At 37.0% G+C, this 17,850-nt stretch overlaps 1 protein-coding gene and 1 long non-coding RNA gene across 2 annotated transcripts in view; one reads left to right on the top strand and one right to left on the bottom strand.

Annotated features, from left to right (window-relative positions):
• The window catches only part of bs (blistered), a 32,611-nt gene extending 16,361 nt beyond the window's left edge, over positions 1-16,250 (top strand). Inside the window, exon 3 of the mRNA XM_008202641.3 lies at positions 13,482-16,250. Coding sequence (XP_008200863.1) covers positions 13,482-13,865 — 384 coding nt within the window. The 3' untranslated portion in view covers positions 13,866-16,250. The remainder of the gene's footprint in view (positions 1-13,481) is intronic.
• LOC103315034 (uncharacterized) lies at positions 1,048-3,586 on the bottom strand. The gene is made up of 3 exons (XR_010333936.1): positions 3,435-3,586; positions 2,915-3,206; positions 1,048-1,573 (listed from the first exon to the last, which is right to left on the bottom strand). It is a non-coding gene; the product is annotated as an uncharacterized LOC103315034 (long non-coding RNA).
• Positions 16,251-17,850: the final 1,600 nt, after the last annotated feature.

The raw sequence follows: 17,850 nt of genomic DNA, 5'->3' as shown, positions 1-17,850 counted from the left end.
GTGGCGATTTCTTAGCATTATTAGACACCAGAGTCTCTAACTCGTAACTCTATATTAATGTTTTCTGTACAAAGTTTTTAATTCTTAATTTTATGTAAAGTATTAAACTACATTCCAACAAAGTTGATCTGTTTTTGAAGGCGCACATTGTGCACTGTTTATTTTTTATGAAAATCGAATGTGCCATTTTGAACATCAGATTCTGTACTATTGCACGAAAATCTTCAACAGACGTGTTGTAGCATGATAGCTATAATGCACTTTTAATCATCATCTAGTCCATGTAGAATAGGTGTCTTGTTCAAAATGGTAATAATTTTAAGTTAGGTATTTATTATTTTATATTGTGTTGTACTCGATATAATATTTATCTTAATTTTGTGATGTATAGAGCAACTAAAATACTGAATGTGTGCCTTAGGACCGATTGTAACTAGTTAGTTTTTTAATTGGAAGCATGTTTTTTTAGATCGATATTTATGGTTGTTATTATTTATTTTTAGCTTTTTATGTTTTTAATACGAAATAAATTATGTTATTTTGAACCGCACATCAGATTGCAACCTTGTATTATCTACGTGCCGTTGGACCGATCGATGTAAAAATTAGCTTAATTCACTTTGAAAATGGTATACAGGTGATGCGGGGTTGCAAAACTTATTGCTTGGCATGACTGTTTTTTCTTTGTAATAAGGTGAGTGAAATGCGAGAAACTCGAGATTATTTTACAAACTGACTGTGTAATGCCAGTGTGTCGATTGCATCGTACTTGTTCCGTAAATGTGATAATAAACATGTTTTTAATGTAATTTTGTGCCCTTTTGTAAACGGATTTCTGTCTCTCTCTCTTAGACTCATTACTGAAAAAAGCAAACGATTGGATATAGGAAATGTCATGATTTTCTCACATCGAATTACTATTCAGCACGGTGAAATGTTAGTCAATAATTAATCAGAGTCGACAAGTTTTTGAACCTGTCTGTACCGACTTACAAAAATCGTGTATGGGAACGGGAATGAGGAGAGAACGAGACATAAAAATACAGATGTCACATAATCGATTTATTGTTCAAAAAGTATCATACATAATTATTAAAGCCATGTCTCAGCCTAATCGTACAGGGATTGAGCAGCATCAAAATTTATGACTACTTAAAAACTACATAGTGCCTAATTAAAATTTGTAATTAGTGTCTTAAACTAAAGTAGCATTATCAGAGTTGTCAATCATACATCAATACGAAATTATAATTACAAATATGAGTATGCTATAGCGGGGCTACCGTAGAGATAAAGGCGAATTTAAATTCAAAAGTATAAAAGATCAAAGTCAGGCATCGATCAAACATCACCACTATCTATCTGAATATCTCGGATTGTTGACTACGTACCTACATATTTTGACCGGCTACCTAACAAAACCCATCTATCATGACCGAAACTAGCCTACCTATCCTTACGATAAATTAACTTTAATATGGCACCGTAGAACTACAACTCAATCCGATGTTAGTTGCATTTGACGAGTTCCTCCTCACACCTGATGTCCAGCGGTGTTGGGCGTCGCCCACGTCTGTAACACAAAACAGGAATCACCTTATTACCGACTATCTAGCGTATAATTGTGCCGCTACTGGAATTAGTTCTAGTTAAAGCTCACTCAATTAAGTGGCAATTTTAATTAAATTCAATTGAACTCGTGTGCAAATTTATGCCCAATTTGAATGCAAAAGGTGATTTTTTCACAAAACGTGCGTATGCCTCGAGCAAATCCGACACCAGCTGGTCCCTCACCTTGATAGAAAATTATTTTTTCGTTCAATTTCGACGTTTAAATATTCATAAATGTGGCCGAATTTCTCCGTTCAATTGCACAGCAATTGCAGCTGCTTTAGGATTTGTTTAAACAACGAGGCAACAATCTAGACAGAATAAAATGTTGATCCCGCAAGCTTACCATGAAGCAGTAACAACTGTAATAAAACTACACCACAAAACAAACGGCAACTTAAAATTATTCGAACGCTTCGCACGTTTATCTTCCTGCAGCAGCGGATTGACCAACATTTCATTAGCAGTTAATTTGAAATTGTAAATAAACAACAGTTTTACATTTTTGAGCATAGTTACGCCGTGCCAAATTAACAATTAAAATTAGGCCCAGATTGACAATTTTAATTAATTTAATTCCATAAAAACGTAATTGAATTAGAGTCGTAAGCGAATTTTATTGCTTGTACGTCACGTTAATGGAAATGTACAAATGTTCCAAAGGGAGAGACACTTTTCTTCAGTTGAATAAATCTAAGTGCTCCGAGGATGGAGCGACTACTTTAATTATAATGCCCTTTGGTGATGTTCGAAAATAAATGTGTTTTATTTTAATTAAGTAATTTGGGCGTCATGATGGAACTATAATTGACAAAGACGGGCATTTTTTTGGGCGTGATTAGTGGCGCTAATAATGATATCGAAAAGTTGATGGCTTTTGTGAAGTTATTTTGAATAAAAAATTTCAAATCTGGTTTAAGCGTGTTTTTTGACAGCGTATGACTAATTGGCCCCAGTCAGTTATAAATTATTATGTATGTAATTTTGCAATCAGTTTTATGTCTGATACGGCGCGATAATTTACCACCGGGGCGTCAAAAGCATAAAACGTTTGATTGCATTCATTTTCCTTTCCATCATAAAACCAAGATTGTTAACACAGAGACATTACGCACGCACCTAATTGACTTGGACATAAAACACTGTCAATACTGCATATAAATCGCGTACTTAATTGCGCTTGTAGCGATGCGAAAAAAATATTGAAATGAAATTTCGACAAGGGCAAAAAGTCTAAGAGAGACAGTCAAATCAAATGAGGCATAATAATGATTATCATAAATATCAAAATGACATGCGATACCTTTGAGTCCGTCCGCTCGTGATTTTCGACATCTACGCTGGCGCTGACCGAGTTGGCTGTGCCGGGGAGTGGGGGGCACGGGAGGTCACACCTGTTCGCGTTTCACCCCCTTGTGGGGTAGTTCTCCCGATTTTGGCCGCGCCGACCTGACCATGGGCTTTTTTTCGGCCTGCAATAACCCCAGATCGGGAGAATTCCAGCCCAGGAGACCTGTCACCGCCCCCAGAGCCCCTTTTGCAAGCAGGTGTCGCTGGGTCGATGGACGCAATAGCGCCGCGCGCTCTGTAAAAGACTGAATCACATATGTTGGGATTTTTCCTCTCCTTGTGATTTTTTCCGCAAAAATCGGCCGTCGGAGTGGGACATTTTGGCCCAAAAACGCGAATTGGCACCCTGGCATTTTTTCAAAAAATCGCAATTTTTGGACCAGGTCCTGGTCAAAAATTTCGTTAGTCAAGCAAAAAGTGCATGCGGTTTTGTTAGAGTTAGTGTTTTTTGTAAAAATAGTTATGGTACTTACGTTTGGCGGCTCAGGACATGATGGGCCGGAGCGCAAGAAGCACGGACGACGATCGCCGAAGAACTGTGGGGTCCCTAAGAGTCCCCCATGAGTCACGGAGTCGGTCGTCGGCGACCGGAGCCGAGCAAACGCCATACATGGTCCATACATGGGCACCATCCCATATATGGGTCGTGTATTGTTGCAAAATACTGGCTACTGGGCTTGGGACGGGATAGAAGAGCAAAAAAATATAGAGACGGCACGTGCTATTGTTTTCTGCTGCGGCTCATTTCGAAGAGGAATGATGGGCACACCGTGCAATTTAACGATTGCGAGAATTCGTTGGGGCTTTTTATGTGGGCATTTTCGGACCGATCAAATTTATCTCATCGCAACGGTTCCGAAATCAAATTCCGCAATTTATACGGGATGATAGTGATATTTTTACGGACGCGTCTGCTCTCGATTTTTATTTTATTACATTGCTTCAGACTCTGTTTAAATCTGATCTTTTAGCTCCTTCAGGGAAAATTTATAGCGTAGTTACGGCAACGCATTGCGAAGTGAAAAGCACGCTCTTTTTTGCCTACACTCACCTAGAGTGCCATCATTAAATTCCTAAGTATCCCAGATCCGGAAGCTTTCGCACTACATACAAATCATTTTCTAGTTTAGACGACTGGCTTAAAATCGCACACATGTTTTATCCCAAAAAAATGGACATAACAATAATTACACACGGTGTTATAAGCCAGTACATACATTAGCTTTGTTTGCTCGCTGGAAGCTCTCACCGAAAACCGAGATTAGTGTGGGAATTAATATCCTTGTGCGTTACAGCCGCAATTAAAGCCAAATTTGGACACGTGAATTAAAAGTATCAACAAATTTACATTTTCGACAACTTTGGAAGTAACTAGTTTTAGATTGCCTGCTAAAATTTTGTAGGTACTTTGTACCTCCATTTTCGAAAATAATTCATAAAATACTCGACAACAGATATTATCGTCTCGTATTGTCAAAATTTCAAGTTTTATTAGAAAAAAACAATTTTTTGACAACTGTTTGGCGTTTCTTAATACATGCTTAATATGAAACGCCAGATTATTTTTAACAGATCTAGGATCGGTTTATAGAAAGCTTTATTAAATTTCAATCTGTTGCTAAAAGTTAACAACGAACCAATCAAATTGGTTCAATTTGGTCACGTAATCAGGTAATCACGCATTTAATTGCGGATTAAGTTAATCACGCTTCTAGAAACCGGTTCTTAGGGCCAGTTTAGAGCAAGCTTTGTTACAATTTAATTCGTTGTTATAAATTAACAACGCGAATGGACCAATCAAATTTGTTCAGTTTGGTCACGTGATGAGTTAATCATGCATTTAATTGCAGATTAACTTAATGACGCTTCTATAAACAGACCCTAAAGATCGGTTTACAGAAAGCGAAATTAACATTTAATTCAAAATTAAACTAATTCGAATTAAGTTGTCATTTCAAATGCATTGACAAATGTCAAGTTAATCGCGATTCAAAATTTAGTTGCAATTAAAGTGTTCTGTAAACCGGCTGTTATAGGTTCGGTTTATAGAAAGCTCTATTAAAATTTAATTCGTTGTTAAAAGTGAATAACACGAGTAGCCCAATCAAACTGCTTTAATTTGGTCACGTGATAAGTTAATCACGCATTTAATTGCGAATTAAATTAATGACGCTTTTATAAACTGGGTCTTAGGGTCGGTTTCACCAACCCTAGTTAAATTCATTAGTAGAATAAATCCACAGAAAGGATTGTTATAATCATAGTAACGATTGTTTTTAACTGTTCATTAAGTTTAACTAACGTTGGTGAAACCGAGCCTTAAAGCAATTTTATTAAGCCTTGTTGAGTCTAATTCGATGAATAAAATGTTGTATTCAACTCGTTTTCGTGTATATCGGTTTATTTATTCACTTCATGGATGATAATCACTCGTTTACACTCGTAGTTTGATATTAATAATAAAATAATAAAAACGATTTACAAATTCGGTAAATAAATAACTATTATTTTTGTCATAATTATAATGGCAACGTTTTTGATACAATATTTCTTCTTTTCATTTTAATTGGTCTTGAAATAATAACTGAATTTTATTATTATTTATAGAATTTTCTGTCTCCACCTCATAGTCATTTCTAAAATTAATTTAGTATATTGTCTTGCTGCCACTTGTAATAGTTTTTTACCAAAAGGATTTTTTTACAAGCTTTTTACAGTTGATTTTGTGGTGACGACTCGGACAATCAACAGTGAAAATGTTTATTTTTTCAAATTTTCTCTTAATGAAAAATAGCATTTCTATTGAAGACACAAAAATGTTGATAGATCTTGTATACACGGTGGCTAAAAATATTTTTCAAAAACCAATAACCACAGAAAAATCAGCGTTTGCTATTAAGTAGATACTTTATTTTTTATGCATGTTGATTTTTTCAGAATTTTTATAAGAAAAATTATGAGTCTACTACAATTTTCAGAGGCTAGATGCGCCACTGGAAGTAACAGTGTCATAAGTTGCGTTAAATAAATATTAAGAGTGAAATTTGTTGGCGTTGGAAGCGCAATAATTTTGTACAGACGTGTGTAATAGTCTTGTAATTAAGCTACTGGGGTTTTTATAATTATTTAATTTATTAAGACATTAAGATAAAATATTGTGTCATTGTGGAAATATATTTGAATAATTAATACAAGGCATTTAAATTCCTGCGAATATTTAATCGTCAACTTCCGACACAACCCGTAAATTTAAAATGCGTGTTGGCAAGATGTAGTTGTTAGTGAAAATTGGGTTTATTGATTAATTAACATTAATTAGAGTAGACCTAAATATTTACTGATGTGTTTGGACTTGAAGAAACTTTTGTCTATTGTAGGCATGATGTTTTTATTTTGGAAATAAATAATCGAATTTGACTTGCAAATCGGAGTTTACGACATCGGACGTCTCGAAAATCCATTAAAATACCGTAAAATTTTAATAAAAGTCGTCTCGCGAACCTGGAAGGAAGTTGATCAACACCTTCCACAATCCGGTCCGATGTTTGGTTAACCACCAGTCAACAATGGTGCTAACTGCAACAAATTTGACCATATTTAGTCCGACTCCACCCACCGACCATGTGTAAACACAAGCTCGCCATTTTTGCCTTTGTCTCGTTCTCCATGATTTCTCCTCTCATGGCATGACACCCGGAAGCAAACCCGGAGCGCAGGTGAACACTCAGAAAGAAAGAATCCCAAATTTCGACCACTTCCGAATTTTCGTCGCGTGCTTCATTTGCATCGTAATTGAATTATTAATTCGTTTCTTTAATCCGTTTTAGGACGGATCCATTATCATGCATATGCTGTTAAGTAGACGGTATGTGCGTAATTTTGCATTTTATGAATATCCATTACGCGTTCCTGTAACATCCACAATCATGGCCTCGGATAATTACGTCGGCGATAAACAAATTTCATCTGGACCGTCGGCTGCTCCAGTTTTCGACAATCTTTACACCTGCAACTTGCAACAAAGAGACGTTTTATTTCGAAAGCTCCACACGCAACGAGCGCCCTCCGGACCATTTTGCCCAAACTTTGATAAAACTTGCAATTTTTCTTCGGAATATTGGCTGAAATTGTGGCTGGAGCGGAGCGGGCTCAATTATGTTCAATAAATAGCCGATGGTATCTCGTCTGTTGAGATCTAGCATATCTGGCTGGTATATCATGGATATCTGGATCTGGTAGCGATGGTAATCTGTGCGGTGCGTCGGCTTTCCTCGGCCAAAGTAATGGCCGGTTATACCACAATTACCCGAACAATGGCTATTATATTGTTATCGAGTTACTTGGCAAAAATATTGACTTATTATATGCAAGCATTATATCTATAGCGATCCCGCGGTCGTGTAGGTGTACGGATACATCGTTCGGACATGTGCTACGAGCCGGCAAGGTTTTTTCCTGCTATTTATTTCACTGTTCGTTTCCGCATGATATATAGACGTGGATACATATGTACACTTGTCCACGCAACAAATGCAACTCCCTTGTGATATGTTGAACTGGCCAAGGATTATTTGAAAGGGATTTTTAGAGCGAACGGTCCGCATTCATTGCTCTAACACGCACACATTATTCTTGAAGCACACCAGAGAAAGGCGGAACCTGAAAGCGAGCGAGCTTTGTGAGGACGCACACCTAAATCAAAGCTTCTCTTCGATCATAATTATTCACTCAACGGAACGATTTTGCGACGAAATTCCAACTGGATCGAACCTAATTACGCGATTTCGAAACGGTAGGAAATGGAAGAGTGAAAAAACAAAACAAGAATCTAAAGCGGAAATGAGGTTTTAAAAATATAATCCGTACAATGGCAATGACTGGAGTAAAGTCCGGTGAAATTACTTACAAAAACCATCGGAGTTTTTTGCATACAGGATGAGCCGGAGAGATTATTTGAAAGCATATTAATGGCAACCGATTGTCAGACGTGAGAAGAAAAAACGTAATTAGAGTTTTTAACACATTCAAGAGCTAAAACACGTGGGAGGAAAGCGGCTGAATAAATTTTTGACTTATCATTTTATACCGAAAATAATGTCGGAAATACTATCTGCAACGGCAATAAAACATATGGGTGTATCTGCGTTACAACAAAATAACAGCATTGGCTTTTGATAATCCTGCCTAAATCCTGACAGGCGCTATTGCTTCTTTTACATAACTTTACAATCGATGACTAATAGCAGAATTATGTAAGTTTAATAGAATGGCCACCAAAGTAGATTAACGGTTTTTGCCTGAATTGTCTCAAGTTTGCAGTTTACGTAGGTTTCTTTTTATTACATTTGAGGCGAAATTTTATCCGTGATCGGTGTGGATAATTTTGAATAATACCTTAATCATGTTAACACTTTGCATTTGGGAAAAGTATCCTAAGCTCCTATTATTGAGATAATTCAACTAAAATTGACATTTTTTGCTCTTTTTATAATTTTACGGATAACGAACGAAACGCCCCTGTGCTCTTCTTCGAAATCTTTTGGTAATTTATCACCGTAGATTTGATTAAAACCCAAATATATTGACCATAAAATTTTTAATCGGAAAGTGGATACGAGGGAAAAAAGCACAATGGATGCAATAATTAAACGCGATACTAGCGTTTAATGGCTGTTATTAAAGATTGCACTTTTGTGTGTCAGATTTGCGAATAGTTTAGCCCACGGAGTCATAAACACCTGTTGCGAAAAAAAGAGCGGCGTTAAAATGCTTATTATTTACACCTATTGCGATTTAACACTAATAAGGTCCAATTTTGGCCGTCGTAAAACTCACATCAGGTACGAAGCTGCAAATATTTCACAGATGATTAGGCAGGAGGCCAGCTGCAGGCTTCATTATGGAAGACAAACAGCCCGCGATGATATTAATGAAGACAATGTGTGGCGGTTTTTTGCATTTCCACACTTTCTTTAAATAAAGCCATCTCAAAATTTTGACAAGCGAACTAGAGCATCGGCGAAACCGCGAGACCTCTTTCGCGATAATTATTCGTTGTCGAATTGAAAGTTGCACCACATGGAAGCCCATCAATCAAAACCGCCGATTTCTACACTTGCACCGAACTTCGACAAAGAAATTCACACGATAAAAGCGCTCCTCCGGCGCTATTTCCACGTCTGGACGAATATTCGGCTCCAAGTCGGGATTTTGCGGCGGGTTTTCGGGCCACCCGTATTTGTTTTGTGGCCGGGACCAGTTTTCGGGCCAATAATTCGATTTTGAAGCGGATTGAGGGCGGCTACAGCCCTTAAACTTTTCAGATGGTCCAGTGTCTGCGCTGACCTGAGGCCGGGTCAATACCCGAAGTGATCAAAGACCCCCGGCGCCAAAACACTTGACAGCAGTTCCGATCCATTTAGGTGGTGTCTCTCATCGACGTGTATTATAATGAAATTATTTCACAGGTAGCGTGCCGCTTTATGCAAACACGTGCGCTAATGGGCCTCCAGGCGCTCATGTGGGAGGACGCGGCCACAGGATCTGGCTAATTTTTGATTTTTACTTATTTGAAGTGTTGTCGAAGTTGACAGTCTATTTCCGGCGGGTTCGAATGGCTTTCTAAACGGTAAAAGTGCGGCCGTTGTCGATTTTGGTGAATGCGAGAGGTTTAAAGCGCTCCGAAAATAAGTGACGTTAATGCCGTTAATGAGGCGTAGCGGTGTGGTAAATAATCCGGGATATGGCACGTTAATTATCGCTAATCAATGCTTGGAAGCATTAAGAGATTATCCTTGGTTTCCTTCCGCCGTTTTGGGCGAAGTCGCCATCAGGTGTTGAGAAATCGGCAGCCACCTGTCGGAATCGATGCCGCACTAGAGCGTGACGTTGTGATATTTACCGGAGCGTTTAAATGTAATATGTACAATTTTCATACATGACATACCATCGTAAACGAGAGGTTTATGACGATATTCCCGACGATCGAATTGGCATCTTTGTAACGTAACAAATCGGCGCAATAAAAACGCAATTGTCATATTTCGAACGCAAACGCATATTCTTTAATTTGGGTAAAAAGCGGCGCGATCAAACTGTCACCAGTGTTCGCGTTTTGAAAAGTCCGGGGAAAAAACGGGAGGCAGATCGGCGATGCCTTCACGTATGACTTGCATTATCCTTCCCGACGAGAAAAAGTCGTAATGATCAGGCCGCGTATATCATATGACAGCATCGCCGACGTCGGCCAAACGGATAATTGGGAGATTCCCATAGCATATGTAATCGATTGGGCTTCCAATCGCCGCTCCGTTCTGGCATCTTGATAATAATAATTATCGATTATGACCGAGGTATTCTCGACATGTCCCTCGTTTTTTACAGCCTATTAACACGGTTATTGTAAGGAAGACGTACTTGCACGTATGCTTCCTGGGAAGTCTGCCCATCAGTGATTTACAGTATACGGACGCAGAGTCTTCGAATATCTCTTAATGATCAACACGAACTGAATTATTAGCAGAACAAGGGCGGAAAAGCCGAACTGCCACTCTCCCAATCACGAGACATTTTGCAACACAAAGAGAAAAGGCAATACCATTGCAGGCACAATAATAAAATAAAATTCGCGATTAGGATTATGCTTGTCTTGATTTTTTGTTACCGACCGAAAGAAAGCTGATGTATGGGAAAACACGGCGTTCTATAGTAGTTCAGAAATTAGAAAGTTTACACTTAACATTTTTTTGTTTCGCTGTTTTTTTTAAGAAACTGCTGCATTTTTGTAGCTATGTTCTGTGTGACTTATAAAAAACAAATTTGAAATGTGTGGACTTTTTTCTTAATTAAAACATTTTTTAAATTTATGAAGGACTGACGATATTTTTGAAAATTTGCGTAGTCTAGAAAATTTAGAAACAGTTGTTCAGAGTCTTAGCTAAAAACATTATAAAGATCAAATCAATTGACATTTTTGTACTTTAAAGGATCCTAAAGGCTTAGAGAAGTGCATAAAACGTCGTTGTGGTGGGTTTGGAACAAAATATGATTTTCTTGAGTTTTCGAGACTATGTTCGGATTTGTGTCTATCTAAACTAAATTAGCTAGGACATAAAACTTTATTTTATTATTTATTTAGGTATTTTATTTATCAAAAATATTCTATCAATTTTAGACTTCTGATCTTTCAACTTTCAAAAATGTTTCAAATGGACTGCTCTCAAAAATTATCGCAACACGGACAGTTTTCTTAAATGATTGAGAAACAAATGAATATTTTATTGTCTTTTGAAATGAAGAGGTGAAATATAACGCAATGAGTGTTTGCAAAAAATTTTTCTTTAAAGACAAAAATTTATTTTTATCCAAATTTGTAATTCATAGGAGGGCAAGATGAAAAATTCTGGACCTAACAATGAAAGACGATTTTTATTAATTCAAATATGCATTCATTTTTTGTATAATCTGTACTTAGTTTAACGTACTTTGTACAATGTGTTTTTATCTTTTTTATTCCATTCCTGAAGTGACTTTCTGGTAGGCCTGCAAAATACTTGTTTACAGCCGCAATCACTTCATTCGAGTAATAAATTTTCGTAACCACAATCTTGTTTAAATTTGTGGTTGGTGGAAATCAGGCGAATATGAAGATTCTTCTAATAATTCATGTTTTAAATCTCTCAATTTTTCCATTACCAGAGCGCTTTTGAGGGCAGGTGCATTTTTTTCGTATCTAATTCTTGGTCCAAAGTAAACTACATCCTTTTTTCATATGTCCCTATAACCTTAGCTGTCTCATACACTTTCATTCACCAATCATCCAATACCAAATTGTGCATTTTTTGAGGTTTTCATCCGTGGTTACTGTTTTTGGTCGTCCTTCACAAAAGTTTACAATAGAATATGAAGAGGTTGATTCTTTATAAACTCTCAACAACTTTTGATAAATTTCTTTTGGTAATAAGTCCTCCAAAACAAAGAATTTAACGACGCTGAAATTTTCCATTTTATCTATTGTTCAAAACAGACATGCACCTTTACTTTAAAAAATGCTCAGAAAAAAAAACTATTTGTCGGATTAAGACAAATCTTGAGGGATGTTGTTATGACACATGATTGACTTGCTCCCACATAAAAATTTTATAGGTAACAATGTTAATTCTGTGGTAGGCCGAGAATTTCTCACCTTGCCCTCGTACTGCTTTCAGACCGTGTATTACCAGTATTATCACCTTTAGCCTGAATAACAGTTTCCAGTCTTCTATGGATGAGGTCTAAAACATAATTCTGAACAAATTTTTTTCATTTGTACAGAAGGGCAATTTCCAGTTCTTGCAGAGACCTAAGTGTATTTCGCTGCTTTTGCAAGCCTCGCTGAGGGTAATTCCACAGATTGTATTAAGATCAGGGCTATTTTCAGACTACTACAATATTCTTAAATATATTTATTCCAGATACCTCGTGTTGCATAATTCTAGTTATATGAGGTCAGGTATTATCGGACACTATCGTGTATAAACAAAAAATTATTCCAGAAAATAGAGGTTCTAAAATGTCCTCAATATATCGGACACTGTTGGTTGAGCACCACATAGTAGAGACTATGTGTCTCCTCCGACAGACATTGCCACAAAACCATAATTTTTGAATTCAAGCAAAATCGAGACTCGTTACGTTACGTTACGTTACTCCAATTATTCCAATCAACATGATCACGAAAAAATTCATGTGTTGCGATAATTTTTGTGCGCAATGAGCATATTGTTCTCTCGACATAAAATCACGGGGTTAGTATAGTTTGAAATATTCAAGGATAATAGTTTTCTAGAAAAAATGGTTTAAAATAGTCGAAAATCTTGGTCTAGTGAGATTGTTTACTAGAATTTTAGGCAAAAGTTTTGTTTGGCACTGTTGTTGTAATTGTTCCTAGAACGGGATAAAAGGTGTTGAGAAACAAGAAGCAAGTTGTGTTAATTTATGGGTTGCTTTATATCTGACTGTGTGGATATCAGTTTGTATTGTTGTTAGGGCAGAGAGAGCAAATACGAGAAGAGTATGGCCGCAAAATTTCCATGATATAACGCGGTTTTTCTGTATCTCTCCCCATTTGGCTTAAGCGAGTTGCGGTCCGTGCAATAACACTATAATAGGCAAGCAAAGCCACGCTGTCTGCGATTTTCCATTGGAATCGTAAAACCCGTCTTTGTCAAATTTGGTATTGAATTCAACGTCGGCACACGCGTAAATCTATAGTTGCCGGCGAGCCGCGACTACTAATTACACGAATTAATTGTTATTTACTCTCCTCATTGTCATGCAACCGACTGATTTTATTAATTATTTAAGACTGCTCGGATCGACTGATAAAGTGCCTGCACCATTTTTCCGCTAAATTCATTAAAGAGACGGGTTTTTATCATTGCAACTTCTTAGCACCGCATTCCGACTAAAACTCAAACCGACTGAACGCTCGCATTGGTGGTCTTTGCGCAAAACTTTATATTTTTTGTGATTTGTTACAGGACGACAATATGTCGGGCGGCGAATCGAGCGACAGCAGCGACGCCGACGCCCACGAAGACGAGCCCGAGGGTGCTTTCGCGCCTCCGGCGTCCAAAGCTGCCACTCCTCCGCCCTCCTCCACGTCCTCCAGCACGGCAACGTCAGCACCGGCGACGACGACGACGACGACGAAATCGCCGTCGTCGTCCTCCTCCCAGCCCCCCATCATCTCGCCCCTGGTGTACCAAACCCCCCAAGGCATGATGTACGCGACTCCGTCGAACGGAGGCGTCATCTTCAGCCTCGCCCAGACGGACTCAGCGCACCCCCAGTTCATTACGATACCGCTGTCGATGGTGGCGGCCAACGGCCAAGGGGAACTTGACCTGTCGAAACGGAAGTGACCGGCGAATAAGATTATTGGCACGTTGCGGGCTTCCGTCGACTTTGTTTCAAATGTGCGCTTCAGTTTCCTTTTCCGGTTATTGAGGCGGACGTGATGTGCCCGTTTCCGTATTCAAAAATCGGACGCGCATCGCTATTTTTTATTTGCTAACAGGCCGAAGAAGAGGCAAGGGACACTTCAAAGCAATAACTATACCAAGACAGAATCGGTTTTGAATTTGTTTTAAATTTTCATCTGTTGCACCATGACAAACAGGAGTGTCGAAAAATATTTATTAATTTATGTAGATTCTTGACACTAAAAGCTATGGTGGAATGGATATTAACGTATTTTTTCAAACTGCTACTTTCAGAAAAACGCCTGGTGACCGGATACTTAAGGCAAGTATTCACCCATTGGCATCTACACTTTTTCTATACACTTGAGTAATATTGAATGGCCTATACAGTTAATCAGATTTTATTAGGAAGAAATCGAAGACTGAAAATTCTTTATGACGTCACCAAATTACCAAAACAATTCATTTTCAATCACAACTATGCCACGCTACATTTTTTACCTACCATTCATTCGCAGACGGTGAATAATTTTTTTATCTGGAAAAATTAACCAATTCTAAACGCTTTCGATTTTGATATTTCTGCGTTACATATTATGTTAGGAAAGTTTTAGGAAATGAAATTATATGAACATTAAAAAACTCATGAACAATTTTACACCTCTTTGAGAACCTGATGTTCAATTTCGAACCGTAAACTTGAATTTTTTTTATTTTTGTTCTCAAGCAAATATACGATAAATCTGTTAAAGTATATTTTTACTGAATCTCAAAAATTAATAATAACGCAGTAGTAAGCGTTTGCTACTAAATCGTTTATTTTTCTCTAAGCATCAGAATTGTTCTACAATTCCTTATAATCAAAATTTATTATTAAGTTGTAGAAAAATTCTGAAAAATATCACAGGCATAAAAAATACGGAAAAATACAATATATTGAATAGCCTACGCGCATTTTTGTGTGATTTTTAGTTTCTGAAATACAGCAAAAATACTCTTACAGGAATTATCTTTTCCTAGTCATCCTAACGTGGAGCGTATACTCATACACCATTTCGTTAAAAAAGTGTTCAGATCTTCCAATAAAGACTATATTTTTTTTAGTTTTTCCAAATTTGAAATTTTACTGTGTGGTAGAATAAAAAGAAAATTCATTTGAAACACTTTAGTTTTTTTAATTCAGTTCAAAATGGTTTTTCTATGGTTCGGTGTCTTATAGTCTATAGAACAAGTAAATTTTCAGCACTATTTTTTCCTAAACGGTTTCTCGGAGCCTTAGATGAGAAACAGAAAATATTGGTCACAAGAAATGTTTTAACAGGGTAAATGTTCCTTTCTGAAAAATTGTAGCTTACTTAACATGGAAAAGTATTCACTTCAATAATAACAATTTTTGTAGTACAATGTGTTCAAGAATGGTTGTTCATCAAGTCGGCTATGGAATTCAAATTTTTTGGACCGTTTTGTTCAAATGACTATTGTAGTCTGAGTTTTGTCATCTCTGTCAAATTTTTGAGTTATATTTTTACTTACTTTTTGCATTTTTCGACAAAGTTGTTTCAACTGTAGGGTTTGTCTAATATTTCCGTGATTTTTGATGTTGTGCGTTCTTTCGTTTTTAGATTCGAAGCCTTTTTGCATTATTTTGACGGATCTGTCACTTCGACTGCATTCACAATTTAAATTAAGCGGTACATTACGTTCAAATTTTATAGGTGATTTGATGAACAACCATTTTTGAACACACTGTAGAATAATGATGTAAAAACTATGCACTAATTTACGTCCCCAGTTGGCAAAGTCATATAATCGCGCTCCTAATTGTGTTTGTTACTGCAAAAGTGACAATAATTCTTGCCAAATTATGAGGTGAAATCGTACTTATTTATTGTAATTATATTATCACAACTACTCCTAGTTTCGTACTCGATTTAGACTGAAATTTGTTGGAACGACCGCTTCGTCCGCGCTCATTCCGGCAATTTTAATTCTCTGCTTGTGTTATAAAGCTAGTCAATGCATAAATTTGTGTTTTTTTAGGTTGGTGTTACTAATATGTTGTTACAAAAATGTTTATCAGTTGATTTTCTATCGGCATTTCCGTCATTCCAAAAAAAGGGCAATGTTTTCCTAGTGTCTTGTTAGCTGCTGATGGCGACTCGACTGGAAATATTTTTGCGAAATTGTTGAGAACATTTTTATTTATTAATTTATTGGATGCAGTTCGTAAATAAAGGTGCCTTTAGATAATGTACATGTAACATATCTTTTTTGATATTTATCATATTTACATAATAAAATTTATGCAAAGCAGTGCTCAAACCATCACGCCTTTTATTCTTGTATCCTTGTAGCCTTAAACTGCCGTCATGTACGATACACAACATTAAAAAATCAAAGAAAATGGTTTCCTTTGTAACGAGTATTTATAATTCGTGCCATATATCTGCGAAAATAAAATTTGTTCTTATGTCCTGTTTTTCTGCGTTCCTTTGCTCCTTCTCACTCACTCTCGACGAATTTCCTCGCAGCTTCCATCATGTGTTTATTTTTACTTGCGACTGAAATAGTCAAACGTCTGCTCTACTAGTCTTAGATGTGTTTGGAATTAGATGTGCTTGCTCCGTTAAGAACATTTCCTTTCGGTTTATATTTTACACTGGCGTTATTTTTAGGAATCCGGCCTTTGCTGCGAAAATAAATTTCAGCTTGGACGTAATAACCGACATGATTTTTGTGTAATCTCGCGTAAGCGCGCGCTCTTTCCACCTATTACAGGAAAAAATCGCAGCCAGAGAATTGTGCGTAATTGGCGGAAGTGCCACATTATCACACATCGCATTCTCGTTAATAATAATTGTGTCACGGTGTTGATTGCTTAGAAATATTCAGTCGTCTTGCGTGCGATGATTAGTGGAACCGTGCCGATGGTTCAGTGGGACCGCAAATGAATGCTAAATACCCTTAAAGAAGTGTTAATATTCCGCACCCGATACCATTTAAGAAATGATTCATTGCTTATTGTTATTAAATGTTATGCGCTGCATTTAATATAACAAATAAAATTTTATTTTACTTTGTCACACAGTCGCGGACGTGTTGGTATTAAGGACACGTATTTAATTAAAAAATGTTTGTCATTTTATATAAAACAATAATTGTATCCTTTATATGTGGTGACATTTAATTATTAGCCATTTTTCTATCGCCGACTTTGTCTCTTGTAAAATCGAACTCTAATTAAGCCAGAGCCGGTGAATTTATTGGTAACATATAAAAGACGAGCTTTTTCATTAAAAACTTTGCAATTACGGCAGCTTTCTTATTTAATGAGCTCATTGGAAATCACTAAATGACCTATGTTAATAAAAGAAACGAAAACTGCTACCAACTATGGTACTAGCACCTTTAACTCGGATTATGCCATCATTACCGGCAAAATTTCGAGCGATTCTTCCTAATTAGGAGGCTTTTTGAAAAATCCCTCGTGACATGATTTCACGATACGCGGAAATTTGCGTGCGTTGCCGTTTTTATCCCGACCAATGTCGCACAGGTGTTGTCCTATTGTTTATGTGAGTTTCATTGAGCGAATTTCTAAATAGGCACAATAATAGTTCCTATTAAAGACAATAAATACAAGGTAAAGAAGTCTGAAAGTAATTCTGAAGAGTTTTTCTTCGCATACCAGGCCTAGATAATCAGTGGAAGAGCGCAATTCTTGACTTTTGTAACTTGGAGGTGTCTTGTTTCACCTCGATCCATTTTGTCTTGTTCTCTCCATATCGCACACCGGGTGATGAATAACAATCGATTTTATCCTTTTGCGACTTTGACTACATCTTGTTGGTATTTACACATTTAGAAATTTCAAGAGAATTTGTCGAGGAAGCAAAAAACCCTATTCAACACGCGTTATGCCAAG

Source organism: Tribolium castaneum, chromosome 4 (assembly GCF_031307605.1).
Source record: "Tribolium castaneum strain GA2 chromosome 4, icTriCast1.1, whole genome shotgun sequence".
Classification (NCBI taxonomy): Eukaryota; Metazoa; Arthropoda; class Insecta; order Coleoptera; family Tenebrionidae; genus Tribolium; species Tribolium castaneum.
The sequence above is the reverse complement of the archived record's forward strand: the minus strand, read 5'-3'. Positions and strand labels throughout refer to the sequence as shown.